This window comes from Anguilla anguilla, chromosome 6 (assembly GCF_013347855.1).
Source record: "Anguilla anguilla isolate fAngAng1 chromosome 6, fAngAng1.pri, whole genome shotgun sequence".
Lineage (NCBI taxonomy): Eukaryota > Metazoa > Chordata > Actinopteri > Anguilliformes > Anguillidae > Anguilla > Anguilla anguilla.
Window position 1 is genome coordinate 2,115,898 of NC_049206.1, and position 26,066 is coordinate 2,141,963.

Below are 26,066 nucleotides of genomic sequence, written 5' to 3' on the forward strand. Positions count from 1 at the left end.
CAACCTCCGCTGTCCTCACTTTACAACTCCACTGTCCTCACTCTCAACCTCCCCTGTCCTCACTCTCAACCTCCACTGTCCACTGTCCTCACTCTCAACCTCCGCTGTCCTCACTCTCAACCTCCGCTGTCCTCACTCTCAGCCTCCACTGTCCTCACTCTCAGCCTCCACTGTCCTCACTTTACAACTCCGCTGTCCTCACTCTCAACCTCCGCTGTCCTCACTTTACAACTCCACTGTCCTCACCTTACAACTCCACTGTCCTCACTTTACAACTCCACTGTCCTCACTTTCAACCTCCACTGTCCTCACTCTCAACCTCCACTGTCCTCACTTTACAACTCCACTGTCCTCACCTTACAACTCCACTGTCCTCACCTTACAACTCCACTGTCGAGTGTGTGTGTGTGTGTGTGTGTGAGACATAATTAGTGTTGGTGCATTTTATCTAAACAAACATGAATGGTCAGTTTAAAAAAAAAAAGAAAAAAAAGCTTGTGATGTCTTTTAAGATCTACATACATGCATGTGTTTGTGTGTGTGTGTATGTAAGCATGTGTGTGTATGTGTGTGTATGCATGCCAGTTGGGGGAGTATGTCTGTTTTTTAAGGCCCTAAAGCTGTGACTGGCTGTGCTGCGATTGGCTCCCCCGTGACTGGTTCTGCTGTGATTGGCTCCCCTGTGACTGGTTCTGCTGTGATTGGCTCACCTGTGACTGGCTCTGCTGTGATTGGCCCTCCTGTGTGTTGCAGATAAGCAGCATGACATGGAGATCCTGTCCCCGCCGCCCAAGGAGAAGACAAAATGGCCGATGTCCCAGATCAGCGGCGTGCACAAATCCAACCCCGTCCCCGCCCCCTCCAGCATACCCCGATTTGGGGTCACCACGGAGCAGGAGGGTTCGCTGGCTAAGGTGGGACCCCTCTCCCACCTCCGAAATATCTCAACCCCCTTCCTGGAGCTCATTACACACGCACAGTGCCACTCTTCTGTGAGAGCCGGTCTCGTGTGCGTGTGAGTTACTCAGCTGAGTTACTCAGCTCTGTCTCAATCCTGTTCCACTCCAGGAGCTGGAAGACGTCAACCGATGGGGTGTGGACATTTTCAAGATAGCGGAATATTCCGGAAACCGGCCGCTAACGGTGGCGATGTACGCCATTTTCCAGGTAGATACTCTCTCTCCTCCCCCCCCCTCCACCCCCACCCCCACCCCCCTCCTCTTCCAGGAACAGACAGAGTCACTCTTTTGCTTCTTGCCAAGAGCTTTGTGCACATATTCAGAGAGTTGGAATCAAACTGAGCGATTTGATTCAGTTCCCTTGCTCGGGGCTTGAATCAAACTGAGCAATTCGATCACACTGAGCGATTCGATCACACTGAGCGATTCGATCACACTGAGCGATTCGATTCCCCTCCTCGGTGCTTCAGTTAGACTGAGCGATTCGATCACACTGAGCAATTCGATCACTCTGAGCGATTCGATTCCCCAGCTCGATGTTTCGCTCGGAGCTCACCCCCCTCCCCTCTTTGAGAGGTTGCCTGGATACAGTTTCCCGCCTCTTTTTGGCCTATATCTTTCCCCCTCATTCGAATAGCTGCGCTGAGGCACGCACTTTCTCTGCTTTTTATTCCAAATTGTGTTCAGTGTAAGCTGTGGCGATTTTTTTCCGTGTGTGAGGGAGTGTTTTGCAGCTCTGTAGTCCCCTGCTGTGCTGTGCTGTGCTGTGCTGTTTCTGCGGTCCTGACCTGCGTCCCCCCCCTCCCCTGCAGGAGAGGGAGCTGCTCAAATGCTTCAAAATCCCCGCTGACACCTTCATCACCTTCACCATGACGTTGGAGGATCATTACCACGGCGACGTGGCCTACCACAACAGCATCCACGCAGCGGACGTGATACAGTCCACCCACGTCCTGCTGTCCACCCCGGCACTAGAGGTCAGTCTGCCCCCCCCCCCCCCCCCCCCCCCCCCGCTGTCCACCCCAGCACTAGAGGTCAGTCTGCCCCCCTCCTCCTGCTGTCCACCCCAGCACTAGAGGTCAGTCTGCCCCCCCCCCCTCCTGTTCTCCACCCCAGCACTAGAGGTCAGTCTGCCCCCCAGCCCCCACCCCCAGTGACCTGCCCTCACAGAGAAGAGTGTCAGGCAGCCATGTTCTTGACGCCATGCCTGATTATTATGGGATGCAGGGATGATCATGTGCTGCGTCAGTCCTCGGGCTCAAAGAAAAAGAGAGTTTAGGATGAATATGTCCCAGTTCAGCTTCACTATCTGCCACTTTATTTTTAAATACTTTCACCCCTCAGACGCCTGTAAAGTTCCTGCAGATTGTCTGACGATAAAAAACTCATTCTCTGGTGGCTTTAGTCACATGACTCTTGGACTGTATCCTTCTCTAGGCAGTCTTCACTGACCTGGAGATCCTGGCGGCTCTGTTCGCCAGCGCCATCCACGACGTGGACCACCCCGGCGTCTCCAACCAGTTCCTCATCAACACCAGTACGTTTCCGCTGCTCACTGCCCCCCCCCCCTGCAGGCCGGCCAGGCCACTGCAGTGGTGGAGAAAATACACACAGGAAAACCACAACCCTGCTGTGACCTAGAGCCCTGTTACTCAAAATCACGGTCCTCCAGGGCCAGCTTTTCCACCCTCCCTTTACCTGGGAGTCAGGGGCGAAGACAGTCTTGCCAATCAGTAGCACTAGTTGTTCAGTTCATTGCATGGGAGAATAGAAAACCAGGTCCGGATTTGGATTCAAGGGCCAGATTTGAGTGTCCATTATCTAGAGGGTGGGTGGAGCTATCAGCTCTTACCAGGCGATTCACTGATATACACCAGTCACAGTGTTCTTCTGCGGAGAACACATTTTTTGATTGGTTAATGGTTGACAGTGTGTGGTAGCTCCACCCATGGGGCAGTATAGGGAGTGGTGCTCTCCTTGCTGTGTGGTAACTGGGCGGGGCTAGAGGTGTGCAGGGCTACGTCTGTGCTGCTTGTGTCTGTTCGTTGTGTGTGTGTTCAGTATGATGTGTGTATAGATTGTGTGCTGCAGGTATGTTGCGGGTGTGTTGCAGGTGCAAACGAGGTGTGCTACAGGTATGAGGGTGGTGTGTTCCTCACAGTAACTCTTCTCTCCTCGCTCTGTTTTTCTCTCTCTCCCACTCTCTTGCTTTCTATCTCTCTCAACCTTCTCCTTTTATCACTCTCTCTCCCTTCTCTCTCCCACTATTGCTCTTCCACTCTCCCTTCTCTCTCCCACTATCGCTCTCCTACTCTCTTTCTCTCGCTCTCAGACTCAGAGCTTGCTCTCATGTACAATGACTCCTCCGTCCTGGAGAATCACCACCTGGCTGTGGGGTTCAAGCTCCTGCAGGAGGAGAACTGTGACATCTTCCGGAACCTCAGCAAGAAACAGTGGCAGTCCCTGCGCAAGATGGTGATCGACATGGTGAGGGGCGGGGTCAGGGGCAGTGTGAAGTGCAAATGGTCTATCTTTCCCACAAACTGTATTCTGATGTCACAATGTCAGGATCTTGGCTGGAAAACACTATAGTATTGTATGTGCATCTCCGCGTGATATTTTACAGTATGTGTTTGGTATTTGACTAGAAGATTTGTTTAAATGTTTGCATGGCAGATGCAGTTAATCTTGCAACCCAGTTGAGGAGGAAGAGGAGGACGAGGAGGAAGAGAGGTGGAGATCACAATGCTACTTGTTTTCCCCGCAGGTCTTGGCCACAGACATGTCCAAACATATGAACCTGCTGGCTGACCTGAAGACCATGGTGGAGACCAAAAAAGTGACCAGTCTAGGGGTGCTACTGCTGGACAACTACTCCGACCGCATACAGGTGAGTGAGCCTGATATAATACAGGTGAGTGTGTCTGATATAATACAGGTGAGTCACAATGATGTAATAGAGGTGAGTGACTCTGATGTAATAGAGGTGAGTGACTCTGATGTCATACAGGTGAGTGAGTCTGATGTCATACAGGCGAGTGACCCTCATGGCGGCTGCGTGTGTGTGCCCAGGTCCTGCAGAACATGGTGCACTGCGCGGACCTGAGCAACCCCACCAAGCCGCTGCAGCTGTACCGCCAGTGGACCGACCGCATCATGGAGGAGTTCTTCAGCCAGGGCGACCGCGAGCGCGACCGCGGCATGGAGATCAGCCCCATGTGCGACAGGCACAACGCCTCGGTCGAGAAGAGCCAGGTGCTCACTAACACACACACACACACACATACTACATATACAACACACACACTGTATACAATACACACACACACACACACACTACATACTGTACACACACACACTATATACAACACACACACTGTATACAACACACACATACACACTACATACTGTACACACACACTATATACAACACACACACACTACATACTGTACACACACACACACACACACTATATACAACACACACATACACACTACATAATGTACACACACACACACATTATATATACAACACACACACTCACACACACACACACACTACATACTGTACACACACACACACACACACACACATTATATATACAACACACACACACACTACATACTGTACACACACACACACACACACACACATTATATATACAACACACACACACACACTACATACTGTACACACACACACACACACACGCACACACACATTATATATACAACACACACACACACACACACATTATATATACAACACACACACACACACACACTACATACTATACACAAACACACACACACACACTACATACTGTACACACACACATAATATATACAACACACTCATACACGCTACATACTGTACACACACACTATGTACAATACACACACACACTACATACTGTACACACACACACTATATACAACACACACACACTGTATACAACACACACATACATACTAACACACACACTATATACAACACACACACACACTACATACTGTACACACACACACACACACACTATATACAACACACACACACACACACACACATACACACTACATAATGTAAACACACACACACACACAGGCACTACACAGTAGCAATGCAGAGTCCTTCTGTTAAGGGAAACGGGTTGCCAGGCCATATTTTAATTCCCAAATCTTGGATTCCTCTTCTCAGGTGGGGTTTATAGACTACATTGTGCACCCCCTGTGGGAGACATGGGCGGACCTGGTGCACCCCGACGCCCAGGACATCCTGGACACTCTGGAGGACAACCGGGAGTGGTACCAGAGCATGATCCCCCACAGCCCGGTCAGCATGTCCGAGGGGCAGGACCAGGGCGTGGCGGGGGGCGGGGCCAGCGTGGGCGTTGGCCTGGCTCCTGGGGAAAAGTTCCAGTTCCAGCTGACCCTGGAGGAGGAGGAGGGGGAGGAGGTGGAGTCAGAGTGCCAGATCCCACCCCAGGGTGAGGGGGAGGGGCATGACACCAGGTGGGCGGAGTCATCCAGGCTCTGCCAGCCATTGGGCCGCTCCCATCATGCCCTGGTTTTTGGGCCCGCCCACAGGACGTTGGTCCTGACCTCAAAGGTGGACGATATGCCCGACTCTGAGGATGAGGAGGGAGAAGCAGATGAGGAAGAGGAGGTAGACACTACACGTCATCAGCAGAACACGTAGCAGCAGCCCCAGGCCAGCTGTGTGTGTGTGTGTGTGTGCGTGTGCGTGTGCGTGTGCGTGTGCGTGTGCGTGTGCGTGTGCGTGTGTGTGTGCGTGTGTGTGTGTGTATGTGTGTGAGTTTGTGTGTGTGTGTGTGTGTGTGTGTGTGTGTGTGTGCGTGCGTGTGTGAGTTTGTGTGTGTGTGTGTGTGTGTGTGTGTGTGTCTGTGCATGTGTGTGTGTGTGTGTGTGTGTGTGTGTGTGAGTTCACCCCAAGGCCCGGAAGCTAGTAGTCACTTTCTTACCCATGCTTTTATGTGGTCAGACATGGACTGGTTTTCAACCACTTTATAACCGTTTTTACAACCACTGTACAGCATGCTTTTCAACCATTTTTACAACCGCTCCACAACTGCTTTCCAGTCACTGTCACCAAGGAGAGGAAGGGGTCTACAGGGGGAAGGAGTTCCCCTGAACCATGTCTTCCTGTGAACGATTGCTCCAAGCAAGAAGAAAGAACACGTTTCGCTATAATGATAATCATTGTAATAATGATCATGGGTTTCTGCCACATTTACTATAAGGATATGCTCATTTGGATGAATGTAAACCAACATGAGTGAATATTTTCATTATTATTTTTTCTTATTCACTGAAGTTTGTCAAAAATCTTATAGAAAATGACCTGTGAACTGAACGCCTCTGTCGTACCAAATATGTACCCATACTAAGGACAGAAACAAAACAAAAAATGACAATAACCTCAGGGTGTTAAGAACGTTTTGTTTCAATGTAGCAGGATTGGATTATTGGGTACCCCTCTCATTACTACTGAATAAGGATTGCAGCCCAGGTGTTGTGTATACGTGTGCATTTGGCGCCCCCAAGTGGAACTACACAGTTGAACTCCATTCAACAAAATGTTAACGTTTCCAAGGAGGTGAGAGAATTTCTGCATTAGAAACGGGTTCAAACAGTGATCTCTGAAGCTGAAAAATTATAACATTCACAATTTATCCCCCAAAATTTTAATTTTGGTTACTGTTGGATTATCGGGGTACCCAGTTCAGATAAAAAAGAACACTTAAAAACTCCATTGCACAATTTTATTTTATTTTTTACATGTGATCCTGTCTTGCATTTTATGGTCATGGTTTTAATGGTTTATAGTTGATTTAGTCGATAAGAATGTTTTTGTATTATTAGATTTTATTGTAAGGGTGTTTTATTTGTATGGCTTTAAGATACTGTGTCATTTCTGTCAGCCTGTGACTAAACAGGGGAGCTGCCCCTTTAAGCACTTTATGCCTTTAAATAGCCCCACCCCTAGCCTGCTTACAAGGGCTGTATTGTGTCAGTTGAGCTGGCCATTGGACTACATTTCCCAGAGGCTATAGTGCTGGGGTCACATGGGAGGAATTGCACTAAGTCTCACCGGGAGGAAGAGGGGTGGGGTTCAGAAGAAAGAAAAAAAACAAAAAAACTATTGAACCTCCGGGAGATGCTCCGCCCCTCCCCTCCGTACCGCTACCTGTAGCTCCGCCCCCCTCAGAGCCTTCCGCCAAGTTCCGCTGCTCCAACACCTTCTGCAAGAAAAGCACATGGACTTAAAAAACAAAAAACAGAAAAGTAACAGAAAACAAACAAAAACTGTAGCATTTATGCACATTATGGTTTTAAGTTACTTGGAAGAAAAGAACAGTCGTTTTTTTATTTATTTGTAGAGTCGGCTGTAATATTGGGAGAGAGTGTTTTTACGCGTGTGCGTGTGTGATTCCTCAGTCTTGTGTGTCTCCTTTGGGTGTGCATGAGTCCGTTCCTACTGCCCCCCCACCCCTTCAGCCTCTCCCCCCAGTTGAATCCTACTGCCCACCCCCCCCCCCACCCCCCCCCACCCCCCCCGCCCCAGAAGCCCATCCCCCTACCCCATTAGTCCCTGTCCTTGTTCTCAGGGACACGGCCAATGATAAGCAGGCATGACGTGACATCACAGGGGCTGGCCGCCTACAGTCTGATGACGTATGGCCAGATGAAAACCATCCTGCCGCTGGTCGTACCCTGGGCCACCGTACGTGGTTCTGGAGAACAACATTGGCTGAGGCCTGCGTCTTTATTTTGCTTTATACAGTCAGACACATGGAGGGGGGGGGGGGGTGGGCAGTAGGATTCAACTGGGGGGAGAGGCTGAAGGGGTGGGGGGGGCGGACCCTGGACTAAACCGTGCACATGTAGGTTCCCCCATCACGTCACAGATGAAAGGCTAATTTTATCAGTGGTGTGGGTTGGAGTACACTCTATGATACAGGTGTGTAACATACTAACTGCTGTGAAACAGGTGTGTAGCATACAAACTGCTGTGATACACGATTGTAACATCCTAACTGCTGATACATGCATGTAACATGCAAACTGCTGTGATACACGCGTGTAACATGCAAACTGCTGTGATACATGTGTGTAACATGCAAACTGCTGTGATACACGATTGTAACATCCTAACTGCTGATACACGCATGTAACATGCAAACTGCTGTGATACACGGGTGTAACATGCAAACTGCTGTGATACACGCGTGTAACATGCAAACTGCTGTGATACATGTGTGTAACATGCAAACTGCAGTGATACACGCGTGTAACATACAAACTGCTGTGATACACGCGTGTAACATGCAAACTGCTGTGATACATGTGTGTAACATGCAAACTGCTGTGATACACGGGTGTAACATACAAACTGCTGTGATACACGTGTGTAACATGCAAACTGCTGTGATACACGCGTGTAACATGCAAACTGCTGTGATACATGTGTGTAACATGCAACCTGCTGTGATACACGATTGTAACATCCAAACTGCTGTGATACACGCGTGTAACATGCAAACTGCTGTGATACATGTGTGTAACATGCAAACTGCTGTGATACACGCATGTAACATGCAAACTGCTGTGATACACGCGTGTAACATGCAAACTGCTGTGATACACGCGTGTAACATGCAAACTGCTGTGAAACACGATTGTAACATGCAAACTGCTGTGATACATGTGTGTAACATGCAAACTGCTGTGATACACGCGTGTAACACACGGCAGGTAACAGAGGGCTGTAGTACCGACAACATGAGCGTACCTGTGTTCGGTCACTCGTGTGGGTCTTAACACTGTGTCTTTATCTGACGTTCCCGTGTTTCCTGTTTCCTGTGATGTCGCCTTGTTTTCAGCATCGCCACTTCCTGTGTAGAACAGGCAGGGGGCGCTGTGGATGGAAATGTTCGGGTCCTTTTTAAATAAACACTAAAGCTTACTGCTGTCGTGCTCGTCCGTTGCCGTAACGCAAGCTTTTCACCAGCAGGATGTAAAATAACGTTTTACCTTAGACTGGGGCACTGATGGACTCCACACCACTGCCAATATGGTACATAGCCCACACAGCTGTTTCTATGATAAATATTCAGTTTTCTGTAAAGCAACAGTCTTACATATATCAGAAGAGAAATGCTCTCTCTCTCTTTCTCTCTCTCTCTCTCGTCTAAAGAATTGCGCCACTCTGAATAATGGAATTTTGTTTTTGCTTTTGTTTTCTTCTTCATTTTTTTATTTTTGTGTTCCTCCCTTTCTCTATTGTTCTCCTGAACTGGTGAGAAATGAAGGGAGTCAATTAGATTAAATACTTTGTCTCTGAGCCTAAGAATGTCAGTATATCTTCCAAGAGAGAGGGAGGGGAGACAGATCTGAACCACTCCCACAATTTTCTTTGTTTGTATGTTTGTTTGTGTGTATTTTTTTGTTTCCTTGTTGCTTACCATTTTAAAAAGCCAAAATACTCCAGAATTTCAGGTTGTCGTAGAGAGGAAAGTGAAATAAATTATAACAACCTGTTCTGATGTTCATATTTGTTCTTGTGGTTTTTTTCCTGGTCTAAATTTTTCGCTGTTCTGATGAAGATGAGGATGATTATCTGCGACTGAAGGTCGCAGGTTCGATTCCCAGGTAGGAAGGAAACTGCTGTTGTACCCTTGAGCAAGGTACTTAACCTGCACTGCTTCAGGAAATATACCCAGGTGTGTAAATGGATGCAATGCTATGTGTAAATGTGTAAATAGTTCTGAAAGTTGCTGTGGATAAGAGCGTCTGCTGAATGTCTGTAATGTAATACTAAACACACATCAAATACAGCAAACACACACTGAACACGCATCAAATACAGCAAACACACACTGAACACACATCAAATACAGCAAACACACACTGAACACGCATCAAATACAGCAAACACACACTGAACACGCATCAAAGGTGGGACACTGCTGTTGTACCCTTGAGCAAGGTACTGCATTGCTTCAGTATATTTCCAGCTGTATAAATGGATGCAGTGCTATTCGTAATTGCTGTGTAAATAGTTCTGTGAGCCGCTCTGGATAAGATGTAATGTAATACTAAACACACGTCAAACACAGCAAACACACTCAGCCCTGGCAAGACTTCTGCAGTCAAGCAACCACGTCGGTCAATGCTATAATCAAAAACATCGTACCTGTGGATTCGGTTCACCATTCATCACTGTTCAGTATGTACAGAAATACAAGGATATTTTTCTCTTTCATTCTTATTTTCATCTGCTTAATTGCATAAATAAAATTTTGACTACTTTTGACTTAAAAGCTAAATCGAATCAACTGTGTTTATGGACTGAACTGAGGGTTGTTGGCTGCCACTGAACACTAGGTGGCGCCAAATACTCTGGGTGTAAAATCACATGAGCTGAGTATGTTTAATAACCATTCTCAACATTTGCTTCAGCGTATGTTTCTGGAATATTTGTCACGTCTGATGGCATACTTGCCATTAATATTATCATTATGATGCAATAAATACCCTCACCCCCCCCCCCCCCCAAATAAAACATGGAAGGTTTACAGCTCCTCAAAAGTGTTATTAGTGTTCAGTTATGATCCAGTGATGCTTGGAATAATCAGATTTGGAAAAAAGTGCAGTGCAGTCCGTAGGGAAGCCAACTCTGGAGCCTAAGTGATTCCCCCTGGCTGGGGGGTTTCGTCCCCACCATGGCAACCTCTGAGCATTTATGCCTCATCTGCCTGTTGCCCCCTCTGCTTTCTGTGTGTCTGAATAAAGCAAATATACAAAAGGAGGGCAGGCCTGCAGTGTAAATCTGGCATCCCAGTGAGCAAAAGCCTGAATTTCGATGTCTAGAGGGGTGGAAATCTAGGTTGAGAGACCTTTTGACCTATTTGGTTAACCCTAATATGCCTCCCGATATTGCCTGGCTATGTTCTAGTCGGCTAGAAAACTTTGCGACCAAATGTTGCCAGGTGTTTCACCTGAACGCCTCGACGAAGACGAAGAGCGATGGGATGTTAGGCTTCTCCTCTTCCTCACAGTTTCGCCCTTGTTGGACTCGGGTTTGGCGGGCGGGCTGGGTTCAAGTCGGTGGTGCGGTGCGTTCCTGGAGGCTGACTGGCGGTCTCTCTCAGGAGTCTGTCTGATCTGGTCCCGGTTCTTCGCCTCTCTCTCTGTGTTTCGCGTGCCGATGGGTCTGGTTTGGGTTACCCGTCACTCGATAGGTCTGCTTGCACCATCTGGGCTCCCAAATGTCTGTTTTTGTTTTGTGCCTCAGCTAGTAGGAGGGGCACTAACCTCTAGGGACACTTAGTCAGTATTCTCTATGTGGGCTAATTTTACTCAGGGACATCCCCCCTTACACAGAAACACACACACACACTCATACTCAAACTCACACACACACTCACACACTCACACTCAAACTCACACTCACACTCACACACACACACACACACTCACACTCAAACTCACACTCACTCACACTCACACACACACTCACACTCACACTCAAACTCACACACACACACACTCACACTCAAACTCACACTCACATACACACACACTCACACTCACTCACACTCACACACACACACACACACACTCAAACTCACACTCACTCACACTCACACACACACACACACACTCACACTCACACTCAAACTCACACACACTCACACTCACATACACACACTCACACTCACACTCAAACTCACACTCACTCACACTCACACACACTCACACTCAAACACACACACTCACACACACTCACACTCACTCACACTCACACACACACACACACACACACACACACACACACTCACACTCAAACACACACACACACACACACACTCAAACACACACACACTCACACTCAAACACACACACACACACACACACTCACACACACACACACACACACTCAAACACACACACACACACACACATACACATGCACACATACACACAAACACGCACACACACGCACTAACACTAACTGGCATGTAACATACACAAACACAGGAATTGTAAGTAACTTATAAAAATGTGTGGGCACTGCCCTCTTTAAGATATGAAGATTAAACGTCTGCTCTTCATAAATGACCTGGTTTTGGTTTTGGGTGTAACCCATGGAATCCGGGCTCCTGGAGCTGGACCCTGGCTGTGCTAGACTAGTACTACCAGTGCTGGACCCTGGCTTTCATTTTGAAATAATATTTCAGAAAACTGGGCCAGTTTTGTTTGAATAGCTCTTTCAGTTCCAGACCAGAGGAGGGGTGAATAATGTATTTATTTTGCAGTGGATGAAGTGCTTTTCTAATTCCAGGAAAGATTCAGGCTATGTAAAACCATAAAACAACAACAAAAACCTGTAATGTTTTTGCAACAGCTTTGCTCATTGTTTCTCCTGTGGGTTTGGTTTACTTTCTCCTGCCTAAGATTTGATACTGAATCTGCTTCTTTTTGTGATTTGAATACATGGTGCAGTCCATAAGTGTTTGGATAGTGACACAATTTTTGTTTTTCCGGATTTGAAAATAAATAATGAATATGACGTTAAAGAGCAGACTGTCAGTTTTAATGTGTGGGTATTTATATTTATACCTGGTGAAACGAGTAGGAATTGTATCTCTTTTTTATATGTGGATCACCCATTGTAGGGGAATCAAAAGTAATTAGACAAATTAGCATAATCTTATATAAAGTGATCATGTTTAGTACTTGGTTGCAAATGCTTTGTAATCAATGACTGCCCAAAGTCTGCGACCCATAGACATCACCAGACCCTGGGTATCTTCCCTGGTGATACTCTGTCAGTTTGGTGTCCTAAAATACTTTCTGGTGCCCTGAAATGGGGCAACTATGAATGGAAAGATACACAGCGTATAGTACTTTAACCTTAATATCTTACATCATTTTCTATTGAAATGAACTAAATTTGATCTGTGCGTGGCTAACATGATGAATAATGATGTCAAGCCGATTGAGAATTATCAGATTTTCTCATAAATTATAGAGAGCGGTTCAGCTGTGTATAAATTATGCATTACGCCAAGTCTCTTCCTGAATATTCTAAAACATTTTAACAAGATCGTAGTTCGGATAGGTTCCCCGATGCGTCAATCAACATACCCCCCCCCCCCCCCTTTGATCCCGCCCCTGAAGTGGTCACAGTCTATCAGGTGACGTCTCTGTGTTTCTGCAGGTGCGAAACGAAGTGCTGCATTTGGTGCAATAGGAGCTGCAGCAGAGAAAATATACAGTGAAAGGTAAGTTTGACGCCTTTATTTTAAAGTAACCGTTTTTTTTGGTCAATCGTTGTTGACATTGTGCGTCTTTTATTTCGCATGACCGGTGGAGCGCCGGATGAATGAAATAACGGAAGAATAACCTTCATTTGACATAGGATGCTTTAGCTAGCAGAATGCATGGCTAGCAAGCTAAATATCAGCGGAGAAACGCGTAAGCTAGCAAGTGTTTTGCTATGGATGGTTGCTGTCTTATTTTATACTGCATTTTGAAGCTTTAGAAGGCATTGCTTCGATGTGCGTTGAGATCCGCCCGTATATCGATTACCTCGTTCCGTGCGACAATATCTTATCATTTTAGAATTCTGTCTGGTAAAGCTGATCGTCGTTTTTCAAAAAAATAATAAAAAATAAAAGAAATAATGCCAAACGCCGAAATAGCTTGCTACCAACTAGGAATGGGGCAATCGATCGGCAACACTAAAACTAGCACAATAATTGCGAATTAAATGCAGCGACGTGGGGCACAGGATGTCAACTGCTAGATATCAACAGATGAAAAATATATTTGTGAATGGTGTTGTTTTCGGTTACTTGTTTCTTAATCTGCGCGTGGTTTCCAAGCTGTATGATGGTTAGCTAACGTTATCTAGCCGGGAAGCAACACGGACCCATCTCTGATCTCTCACATATGCCTGCCGCCGTGAGTGGCAGCAGCGCGTAAGCGTTGACGTTTACGCTGTGAGCTTCATCGAGGAGATTTTCGTGATTGTCCTTTTGCATATCGATTGGTTCTAAGATGTGGTGGTACTTTTTGGGAGAGGAAAAAACACGCAGAATTTGCAACGTTTACATTTGGGCCGGTTTTACGCCTTTTCTCCGACCGCAAGTATGGTCAGTAGGCTAACGGCTGGCGTTATAAACGCACGTTAGACTAGCTAACAAACCGACTACCTATCCTGTTAAGCCAAGATAAGCATCAACATACATTGGCCGCTGCAGCAGAAGACGCTGAGTAACCAACCGTTCAGGAGCTTGTCACTTTGCAGGCGTATAGGGTCGCAGGCGCGCGCGCGGTGCCTTAATAGACATGCTGACTTGTTAAAAATGAAACATCTTTGGTTTCTAAATGCATCAAAATCGACCAAGCGACCACGAAAAAGCTGATGCTCCCAGGTAACATGAAACTTGTTTGATACAGGCCTTTTAATAATAATAATAATAATAATAGTAATAATAATAATAATAATAATAATAATAATAATAAGAAGAAGAAGAAGAAGAAGAAGAATAAGAATAGGTGTGTTGTTATTTGAGCGTACACCCCGTACATTTAGTAGGCTACACGCCATATAACATTAGATGAAGCAGCGAAACCAGCCTGGCGGGTAGGATGAATGATTATTGTAGACGACCTTCCTTTATCATGTTATTTACGCAGCCTGCGCTTAAAAAAAATAATAAATAAATCGACCTAATTCTGCATATAACCATTTGTGTGGGCCGACCTGTAATCCTTGCTGATGGATGGCCTGCAGAGACGTCTCGAGTGTCTCGCCGCACCATAAATAGACGGTCTGAATCATAATGGTCCTGTCCAGCATTAATGTGGAAAATGAAGGGAAGGTTAATGCTCAGAGAGGTGGTGGACAGGGGTAATTAAATATATTTTACCGTGGGGCCAGGGCGTCACGGTCACGGACTATCTGGGCGGGCGGAAGTATGTGCGCACCTGCCTTTCAGAATCGTTTTTGTGTAGGAAAGCTATGAAGGCGGGGCGGGGGCGGGGGCGGGGGTGGGGGGGGGGGGGGGGGGAGTGAAATAGTTTTTTAAATGTGCTGTGTGGACCGTCAAGCCTTCACCCTCGATTATTTTCATCTAAGACAGAGGGAGGGAGGGGGGTGGGAGTGAAAGAAAGAGAGGTGATGGAGGAGAAACCATTAAACGCCATAGCCTCTTTGGGTTTTTTTGGTATTTCTCTCTCATTCTCAGTACCTTCAGTACCAAACACAGGAAACATGCAGATGAGAAGAGGAGACTGGAGGAACTGCATTTCCCAGAGTTCCCTTCAAGGTTTACGCACCAGTCGTATACTTCACTGTTTAGGACAAAATGGCACACTGATCTTCACCTTTATTTAATCGCTGTGACCTGAAGCTGATTCTGAAAGTGTGTGGATGGGCCCCACGATGTGGTATCTGTTAAGGCTCTGTTCCAGAGTGTGGATGGGCCCCATGGTCTGGTATCTGTTAAGGCTCTGTTTCAGTGTGTGGATGGGCCCCATGGTCTGGTATCTGTTAAGGCTCTGTTCCAGTGTGTGGATGGGCCCCATGGTCTGGTATCTGTTAAGGCTCTGTTCCAGTGTGTGGATGGGCCCCATGGTCTGGTTGGTTAGCGGTGAGGTTTTGGGCTGTCGGTTAGCGGTGTGGTTTAGGGCTGTTGGTTAGCGGTGAGGTTTAGGGCTGTCGGTTAGCGGTGAGGTTTAGGGCTGTCGGTTAGCGGTGTGGTTTAGGGCTGTCGGTTAGCAGTGTGGTTTAGGGCTGTCGGTTAGCAGTGTGGTTTAGGGCTGTCGGTTAGCAGTGTGGTTTAGGGCTGTCGGTTAGCAGTGTGGTTTAGGGCTGTCGGTTAGCGGTGTGGTTTAGGGCTGTCGGTTAGCAGTGTGGTTTAGGGCTGTCAGTTAGCGGTGAGGTTTAGGGCTTTCGGTACAGTGCATGTCTGTTTCCGTTTGGCCGATGCACTGATCCACGCTGATGGATCCACAGTTGCCCGTTCCGGTATGTGTACACTGTGTCTCTCTGGTCGTCCCGTGAGCAGAGGGTGCCCGCAAGCCGTTCTGACTTTGATCTGCCGGGCACTACAATGCCTACGTTGCATCGGTGCCTGGAACTGACGATTTCACCGTTTAACTGCTCCGAGTTTCGAATTGCAGACCTCTCCAGCCAGGTCCACCCAGTAACAGGGTGGATTAGACCTACAGAGCTAAGGGAACTAATCACACTCTTATTGCTTCTCCTGGAGTGACGTCACATTCTTAAGCGGACATTCCTGTGCCGCCTCTCTGTGCATCTCCAGGGCAACAGCGGTGGCCAATACCAGACGGTGCCGCATTATGACATCATAATGATATTTAAGGCGATTTGAACTGTTCGTTTGGTCCACCTGACCGCACTTGGCCATGCAGGAGAAGAACAGCGCTGGTCATCGGCATTCCGGCCCGACTCTTATCAGTCGAAGACAGCCGCTGTAACGTGAGACTCTGGGCAGCGCAGAGCTCCAGGACAGCATATTTTCAGCGCGTAGGTCAGGAGTTATTTAAGTAGCGCGTGATAATGCACTCGCCGGGCTGGTGGGGTTCTGCTGTTGTTGAGGAGCAGCAGTGGCCATTGTTCCCGCCTGTCGGTGGTGATGCTATTTTAAAAACACAAGAGCAGTGCTAGCAGAGCCTCACGCTGGAATCCTATTCCTGTACATATAGGGCCAGTTTCGCAGACACAGACTAAGCCTAGTCCTGGACTATTTCCTGTCCTGGTTGGTTGGTTGGTTGGTTGGTTGGTTGGTGGCCTGCTCTCACTGGGGTGAAGCATCCTATTTTGCAAAGTTCTAGACTAGTTCTGGATACTTGTGGCTGTACCCTTATTGGTGAAGTCCAAGTATACACTTCACCGTGAAGACCTTGACCAATCAAAACCGAGTACTCATTCCCAACATCAGCAACTTGACCTATCCAAACAAAGGACACATCCCTCCCATGATCTGAAAGCCTCTGGCTCCTTCAGGCCGCAGGAAGTTTTGAGCACGGAGCGTAAGCGACCGGGGGGGTGGGGGAGAGGAGGTGTGTTTCCATTTTTAGACCTCGCTCTAGACCGCGGGGACATCGGGACGCCATTTTCCGGAGTCGCTGTGACTCGCCGGTCATGGCGGCCTTTACCGCCAACCCGCCCGATCTCCTTCAGACTGTCTCCCCACTGTGCCCCAAACTCCCCGCTGTGCCCCAAACTCCCTGCTGTGCCCCTTCATTACATTACATTACATTACAGGCATTTAGCAGACGCTCTTATCCAGAGCGACTTACACAACTTTTACACAGCATTTACACTGCATCTATTTATACAACTGGATATATACTGAAGCAATGCCGGTTATGTACCTTGCTCAAGGGTACAACGGCAGTGTCCTACCCGGGAATCGAACCTGCGACCTTTCGGTTACAAGCCCAGTTCCTTACCCACTGTGCTACACTCCGTTCCTTACCCACTGTGCTACACTCCTTCAGACCGCCATCCCGCTGTGTCCCTAACTCCCTGCTGTGCCCCGAACTCCCCGCGTGTGGAGGGTTCCAGTGACTCATGGGGGGGGGGGGGGGGGCGTTGGGCTATAGTCTCCTCTGTGTGCTGACTGCAGAAGTACCGCTTGCTGGCCCCGCCCTCGTAATGAATATTAATGAAGAAGCAGGGAATGGGGACACGTTCAGTTCCAGCAGTGGCAGGTACAGCATCGATAAGCATGCTGCTCAGTTTAATGTTACCTGTTCGGCAAACAAGATGATTGTAGCAAAGCTTGGCTCTGCTCTCATTCTCCAGAATGTTCCACAGTCACATGGTGCCGGGGCTCCTGGGTAATCGCAGGACATGGCTGTGAGAGATTGGCGGTTGGTCGGCATGGCGATGTGGAAAATGGGCTTGTGGCCTAAATGTGACCTTTGTCGTGTGACCTTATTTAGGATATGCCTATCGGACGAGATTTTGTATCCAACTGGCATGGTCATGTGTGTGTGAGACTGACTGTGTGTGTGTGTGTGTGAGTGTGTGAGACTGGCTGTGTGTGTGTGTGTGTGTGTGTGTGTGTGAGTGAGTGAGTGTGTGAGACTGACTGTGTGTGTGTGAGTGTGTGTGTGAGACTGGCTGTGTGTGTGTGTGTGTGTGTGTGTGTCTCTGTGTCCCTGGCTTGCCCTTAAAGCCCGAGCGTCAGGCGGGTAGGAGACGTTTCTAGGCGGAACCCGGGTAGAGATGAGCTCACACTCGCCTCATGTATCCGTTCCTCCGCGCTGATGAATTGCGCTTTCGCCGATCGATCCGTTTCCTCCTCCCGTATTACCCACAATGCCCCTGGCAGGCCTCGCCCTGGCGTTTACTCATCAGCGCCCGTCAGCTTGCTCTGCGCTCTCCCATTAAGCAAACCCCTGTTTCAGCCACCTGATTGGCTGGAAGGGGCTAATGTGGCTTTAACTACACGCTTCACACCTGTGAAACCATGGAGACGAGCCTGCGTACAGCAGTGTGAGTGATCAATGGAATGGGGAAGTAGAAAGAGGCTTTGTTATTATTATTATTATTATTATTATTATTATTCTTTTATCTGATTGTGCTTTTCCCATGATCAGTGTGCTGTACAGAATAAAATGCGTAAATAATTGCAGTCAATTCAGTGAGCCAATTCAAATTCATAACCAAGCAAAATTTTAATTACCTCATGCCCAGTCATAGTAACATTGATAATCCAGTATAATCTGGAAGTGCCGTGCAGTCATCTCAATGCTGCAGTGGTGAATACATCAGGCGCCACTTTGGTAATAGAAAACTTTTTGAATCACACCCCCCTCCCCAACAACCTTGGTTCCACTTGGATGCTGTTTTCTTTTTGGACTTTCCTTCCTTCAACCTTCAACCCTCAACCCTCCTTCAACCTCGCCAGCCTCCCTCCTTGCCACCCCCCCCCACCCCCTTTGAGAAGCACTGTGAGTACTGTGTGACTGACGTAGTGCAGAGGCTTCCTTCTGTCATAGCAGTCCTTTGGACAGATCAGTAGATGAGGAGGGCTGCTGCACACATGAACATTGAAGCGCACAGTAACACTGGGGGCGGCAGTGTAGTGTACTGGGTAAGGAACTGGTCTGGTAACCTGAAGGTCACAGGTTCGATTCCCGGGTAGGACACTGCCTGCATTGCTTCAGTGTACATCTGGCTGTAATAAATGGACGCTGTGTGAATGCTCTGTGAAATGCTTTTTAAGTCGCACTGGAGGGAGGGTAAGATGCCAGGAGGAGAATAAGAGCAGCCAGAGTAATGACACCGTGCGAACATCACAAGACAACATGATTACTCTGTAATAAAGGCCCTTTTGAAAAGATTGTTTTTTTTTTATGTGGGGATTTAAAAGGGGAAGAGAGTAGGCATTCCGAGTCTGGGCACAGTGTTCCACAAACCCCTGCTGATGTTATTTTATGTGGTTTTTTATTTTTTTTATCGCCCCTCCTGTGCGATTTCCCAACACGTCGGCTACGTCAGTGATATTTTTTTGTTTTTCATTTGAATGTCGGAGAAGTTCACATCTGTTGCCACTCGAGGGTGAAAACCTGTGTGCTGCTCCCTTTAAAGGGGTAGTTCACTTTCTGGGGTTTTTTTTTTTTTTTTTGTCTGATATTGTCTCAGTTCTGACCCGTGTGTTGAATTGGCTCAGGTTTTGTGTGCTACTAAAGATGTTCAGAGAAGTTTCTGGTGTCCTGCCCGTGGCAGGTAGGCAGGTATGGGGCCTTTCAGCGTGTCTGAGGTCTAAAGCGGGAAAAGTACTCTTTGCAGAACTGCAAAGCAGCTCGTTCGTGATGTTATGCTTTCAGGTGTTGTACGGGTGTACAGTGCTCGATTATTCCTCAAAAGATTACATTCATTTTTAATGATTTTGTTAAAATGATAATATTTTAATTTTGAACCAGTTTCCTGTGTTCACTGTAGTTTAATGTTTCAGGAACTGTGCCTGTAAGTGAAAGGTTACAGGTTTGATTCTCCATAACGTAGCATAGCATAGCATAGCATAGCATAGCATAGCATAGCACAGCACAATGAGGAGAACAGGCCATTTAGCCCAACAATGCTCGCCATTTTCCTGACTAAATTAGTGCTCTGATTACCTACAGACCAGATAGATCAAGCCTGGTCTTGAAAATCCCCAGTTTCTGCCTCTACTACGTGGCCTGGCAGACTATTCCACGAGGACACGACACTCCAGTAGGACTCTGTTGTTGTACCCTTCAGTAAGGTGCTTAACCTGCATTGCTTCAGTGTTTATCCAGCTGTATAAATGGACCCTGTGTAAAAATGCCAACGCTGTGTCAGTCACTCTGGATAAGAGCATCTGCTAAAATGGCCCGTAATGTGACGTAGTGACTAGGGCTGGGCGATATGGACAAAATCAAATATCACGATATTTTTGACCAAATACCTCGATATCGATATTGTGATGATATTGTGGGGATGACTATTGGTACTTTCACAAAATTACACAAATGAGATTTTTGATAAATAATCATCAGTAATGCCTATGTAATAACTAAGTAGGTAAAGGCAAATAATAGAACAGTCATGTAAGTTCAGAAAATTACATCACTTTACTGTAAATGCTGCCTTTAAAACCAGTAAAAGACAACACTTACGCCATATCACGATATTACGATATACGAAATCCCAGACGATATGTAGTCTGAGTCTCGTATCACGATATCGATATAGTATCGATATATTGCCCAGCCCTGGTGGTGACAGAAGTCCCGGCGCGATATAAAAGCCGCCGTTTCCGTCTGAGATTCCGTTTTTTCAAACGCTGCGAAACGTCCGGCCCCTCTCAGATGGCCTCTGCCACAGACGCGCGCTACGGGCAGAAGGAGTCGTCCGACCAGAACTTCGACTACATGTTCAAGATCCTGATCATCGGCAACAGCAGCGTGGGCAAGACCAGCTTCCTGTTCCGCTACGCCGACGACTCCTTCACCCCGGCCTTCGTCAGCACCGTGGGCATCGACTTCAAGGTCAAGACCATCTACAGGAACGACAAGAGGATCAAGCTGCAGATCTGGGTCAGTGCCTCTCCCTCTCTCTCTCTTTATCCTTTTTTCTCTCTCTATCTCTTTCCTTCCATCGCTTCCTCTCTCTTTCAGCCTTAAAGTTTAAAATGCTTAACTTGCAGGAAATGCCTCTATACATTTTTTCGAAGCATATAGTAACACAAACTTAAGAAATCAATAGTTAGTGCTATAAATAACAATGGAACCACTAATAATAATACAATTATGTAGAGCTGAACCAGGCTGGCTCATTATAGCCCTTTCCCACTGTAGAGCTGGAACCAGGCTGGCTCATTATAGCCCTTTCCCACTGGAGAGTTGAACCAAGCTGGCTCATTATAGCCCTTTCCCCCTGTAGAGCTGAACCAGCCAGGCTCATTATAGCCCTTTCCCACTGTAGAGCTGGAACCAGGCTGACTCATTATAGCCCTTTCCCACTGTAGAGCTGGAACCAGGCTGGCTCATTATAGCCCTTTCCCACTGTAGAACTGAACCAGGCTGGCTCATTATAGCTCTTTCCCAGAGTAGAACTGAACCAGGCTGGCTCATTATAGCCCTTTCCCAGTGTAGAACTGAACCAGCCTGGCTCATTATAGCCCTTTCCCACTGTAGAACTGAACCAGCCTGGCTCATTATAGCCCTTTCCCACTGTAGAACTGAACCAGACTGACTCATTATAGCCCTTTCCCACTGTAGAGCTGGAACCAGGCTGGCTCATTATAGCCCTTTCCCACTGTAGAGCTGGAACCAGGCTGGCTCATTATAGCTCTTTCCCACTGTAGAGCTGGAACCAGGCTGGCTCATTATAGCCCTTTCCCACTGTAGAGCTGAACCAGGCTGGCTCATTGTACCCCTTTCCCACAGTAGAGCTGAACCAGGCTGGCTCATTATAGCCCTTTCCCTTTGTACAGCTGGAAACAGCCGAGTCATGGTGTTGTATAGCCTTCTGTCAGTGTCCATTGAAGGTGCAGGACAGGATAGGCTGGTTTATTTAGAGTCGGGACCTGATTTACGGCTGGTTCGGTTACACTGGGCACCTCTGGTTCCGGCAGCTTGGGTTACACACCTAGCTACCTGAGACCTGCCACAGTCTGGAGCTGGAGGACGTTTCTGCGGGAGAGGCTTTATCTGCAGATGAGATGGTGCTGGGGATTCTGGGAGGTCATTTCTCTCTAAAGCACCCTAAAAGCTCCCCAAACCTGATACTGCTGCTCGTCTGCATACTGCAGGGAAATGGGCCCTGTCTGTAAGACTTTAGAGACACACAAACACACGCACGCGCTCTCACACACACACACACACACGCGTGCGTGCACACACATACACACACACACACACACACGTGTGCACGCACACACATACACACACACACACAGCTGTCAGGAGGAGAATCCCTCTCCTGCTGCTGCAGCCCTGAAATGCCACAGCTGGAGGGCATGAGCTCAGCGAGCCGTGTGATTGGCTGTCCCGCTTTGCCCTCCCCACTCCCCCTTGCTCGGCCTGCTCTCTGATTGGACGGACACCTCCCCCATTCCCCAGCACGCACACGCTCTGGACACAGCCTGTAGTGGTCCTTACGCAGGCCTCTGTGTGTATAGAGAACCACGGATGCCTTCCTTCTCTTTCCTGGGCCTGCGTTACTGTTGCAGCCAATCAGAGATCTGCTGTGCGTGTTTTAAAGGAGGTGTCCTGTGATCCCACAGTACCTGGGATCAGGCTTTTGATTCCACGGCGTTTTGGTGATTGCCGGGTCATGCACCGTGAACCCGGCTCAGATCCACACTGCCGCGGCCGACCGGACGAGCCGATTGGACGAGCCGGCTGGACGAGCTGATTGGACGAGCCCGTTAAGCTTTCATTTCAGACAGAAAGAGAAACGTGTCGATACGCTGCTGAAGGCTGCGCGGCCCACATCAAAACGAGGACTGAAAGAGGAAATGACTGTTTCCATAACAACGAGCTATGGGCCGGTTCAGCGGCTCCATCTTTGTCTTTTGATGTCGGGACAGGTCGCAGATTTGACATGACTAGTCTCAGAGACCTCAGGCAGCCGTCAGAAAACGCTTTGAAACTCTGGAAGCAAAAAAATTCTCCTGAGAAAGTTCACAATCCATCTCATTGGCTGGCATCAAATGGCTTTGATTTGAACCAACCTGAAGTCACATCAGAGGAACAAAACTAACTGCAGTGTGTGCAGCAAACCAGCGTCCGTATTCATAAAACATCTGAGTAAGAGTGGTACAAACCAGAGTGTGTATTCATAAAGCATCTGAGTAAGAGTGACACAAACCAGAGTGTGTATTCATAAAGCATCTGCGTAAGAGTGGTACAAACCAGCTTCCGTATTCATAAAGCATCTCACCTGTGTGAGAGAGCTGAACAGCACTGTGTGCACACTGCAGGTATAATTAGGTGAGATGTACAGGTATGATAAGGGGGGAGGGACTGAAAGGTGAGCTGTCCATCTCTGGGCAGGTAACCCAATCAGGCAGAAGCCCTGACACAGGGGTGTGTATGTATGTGTGTGTGTGTGTGTGTGTTCCAGAGAGCTGTAGCTACATACACACTAGGGATGGTGTTGCCTTTTGGCAACAATGTTTCTGTGGTTTATTTACTGAAGTATCAGGATGTGTTCACTATCCAGATTATTTTAATTTATCTAACAGAGTATTGAGTTTTCTCTGTGGTTCTCTTGCTTGCTTGTGTGCTTGCTTGCTTGCTTGCTTGCTTGATTGCTTGCTTGCTTGTATGCTTGCTTACATGCATGCTTGCTTGATTGCATGCTTGCTTGCGTGCTTGCTTGCTTGCTTGATTGCATGCTTGCTTGCTTGATTGCATGCTTGCTTGATTGCTTGATTGCTTGCTTGCTTACTTGCATGATTGCTTGCTTGCTTGCTTGGATGCTTGCACACCTGCTTGCGTGGGTGCTTGCTTGTGTGCGTGCTTGCATGCGAGCGTGTCTTTCTCCATTCATGCTTTGTGCTTTTGTTCCAGGACACCGCAGGGCAGGAGCGGTACCGGACCATCACCACGGCCTACTACAGAGGAGCCATGGGCTTCATCCTCATGTATGACATCACCAACGAGGAGTCCTTCAACGCCGTGCAGGACTGGTGGGTCAACTGCTTAGAGTCTGAATTCTAGAATGTAGCAAATTTTTTTCCGGTCTTAAGATGTTGTGATTAAATGATTCTGGGATTTCTAGAAAGTTCCCATAAAAAAAGAAAACACTTTTATTATACCAGGCTGTTGTGAATAGGAATTCTATAAAGGTGGAATGATGGACTGTTTTAAATGGAATTGTTAGGTCTTGTTTGCACTCTAATCTGATGTTGCTGACCGGTGTGATTTCTGTGTATCTGATAGATGTGGTTTCTGTTCACGCAGTTCATGGTGTGCTGTGGGGATCACATGCGTTTATTCTGAGGTCCCGTCTCACATCCGTTTGTGCAGGGATTAAGCATGGGTTCTTTCTGTCCTAATGAACGGCTGTAGAACAGTGTGTCCCTCCGCCCCCACACGCTTATTATGGGATGTGGTTAGCAGAATATTGGGGGTGCACACTGCAGCGTTTGCATTCATATCCGACCCTGGGGAAAACGCGAGCCGGACTCCCGCTGGAAGTGGATCTGTTCGATCCGGATCGGATTTCTTTTTGTTCAGACGGCGGTCACAGAGTGTTGATGCCTGTGGGCTTTTTTTTTTCAGAAAGGCGTGTACACCATGAATAAAAAAGCAAGCATGAGCGGGGCCTTAGACTGTTGTGATTACGGGTGTAGTGATGGAGACAGTGTAGGTTTACAGTTATCCCACCTGTGTTTTGTGCCAGGGATTGTGTGTTCTCTAACCTGTGCCTGGAGTTCTGTGTTCTGTACCCTGTGTTCTATGCTCAGAGTTCTGTGTCCTGTGTTCTATGCTCAGAGTTCTGTGTTGTGTGTGTGAGGATGGGCTGATCTCTCCCTCTGGTCCTCCACAGGTCCACGCAGATTAAGACGTACTCCTGGGACAACGCGCAGGTGCTGCTGGTGGGAAATAAGTGTGACATGGAGGACGAGCGGGTGGTGGCAGCGGAGAGGGGTCGGCAGCTGGCGGATCACCTGGGTGAGTCCCAGCCTACCCAGCCTCAGGCTTGTATTCTAACTGTGGATCATTTACACACATCTCTGATATCAGCATTCACACACATCTGTGATATCAACACTCACACATCTGTGATATTAACATTCACACACATCTGTGATATCAACACTCACACACACACAGATCTCTGATATCAACATTTACACACACATCTCTGATATCAATATTCACACACATATCTCTGATATCAACATTTACACACACACACCCATCTCTGATATCAACATTCACACATATCTCTGATATCAACATTTACACACACACACACACACACACACATCTCTGATATCAACATTCACACATCTGTGATATCAGTTTTGATATCACCGAAAGCTTATCAAGAGGGACGTTTGACGACCCTTTTTAATTTTTATCTATTCTTTTTGGTGTCCTTGCAAAAAATTCCACAGCCACATTTACTTCCATCACATTTCTTGTTCCTACGGCAGGTTAATAAACCCATTATCGCCTGTATTTGACCAATTTTCAAAGAAGGGATTTAGGACCATTTCTGGCTCCTGACTGGCTCTTCACTTCCCGCCCAGGCTTCGAGTACTTTGAGGCGAGCGCCAAGGACAACATCAACGTGAAGCAGACGTTCGAGCGGCTGGTGGACATCATCTGCGAGAAGATGTCGGAGAGCCTGGACGCGGCCGACCCCGCGGTCACAGGGGCCAAACAGGGGCCCCAGCTCACCGAGCAGCCGGCTGCCCCACAGCAGGACTGCGCCTGCTAAAGATCGCCCCGTCCCCCCCCCCCCGTCGCCCCCCCCCCCTCCGCCCCCCCCCCCCTCCGCCCCTGCACCCCAATCCCAACCCCAACCCCAACCCCACGCCCTGCCCC

The 26,066-nt window shown here is 47.8% G+C and overlaps 2 protein-coding genes across 2 annotated transcripts in view; both read left to right on the forward strand.

Moving 5' to 3' along the window:
• Positions 1-5,753, forward strand: part of LOC118228865 (cAMP-specific 3',5'-cyclic phosphodiesterase 4C-like) — a 13,218-nt gene extending 7,465 nt beyond the window's left edge. The window contains exons 7-14 of the mRNA XM_035420399.1: positions 754-914; positions 1,069-1,167; positions 1,772-1,936; positions 2,397-2,496; positions 3,292-3,446; positions 3,727-3,849; positions 4,032-4,214; positions 5,158-5,753. Of these exons, the coding sequence (XP_035276290.1) occupies positions 754-914; positions 1,069-1,167; positions 1,772-1,936; positions 2,397-2,496; positions 3,292-3,446; positions 3,727-3,849; positions 4,032-4,214; positions 5,158-5,658 (1,487 nt within the window). The 3' untranslated portion in view covers positions 5,659-5,753. The remainder of the gene's footprint in view (positions 1-753; positions 915-1,068; positions 1,168-1,771; positions 1,937-2,396; positions 2,497-3,291; positions 3,447-3,726; positions 3,850-4,031; positions 4,215-5,157) is intronic.
• Positions 5,754-13,138: 7,385 nt separating this feature from the next.
• Positions 13,139-25,989, forward strand: LOC118228928 (ras-related protein Rab-3A). Its single transcript, XM_035420517.1, has 5 exons — positions 13,139-13,270; positions 20,868-21,095; positions 24,078-24,196; positions 25,060-25,184; positions 25,769-25,989. Exons 2-5 carry the CDS (start codon positions 20,868-20,870, stop codon positions 25,957-25,959), a joined length of 663 nt encoding a protein of 220 aa, XP_035276408.1. The 5' UTR covers positions 13,139-13,270; the 3' UTR covers positions 25,960-25,989.
• The last annotated feature ends 77 nt before the right edge of the window (positions 25,990-26,066 follow it).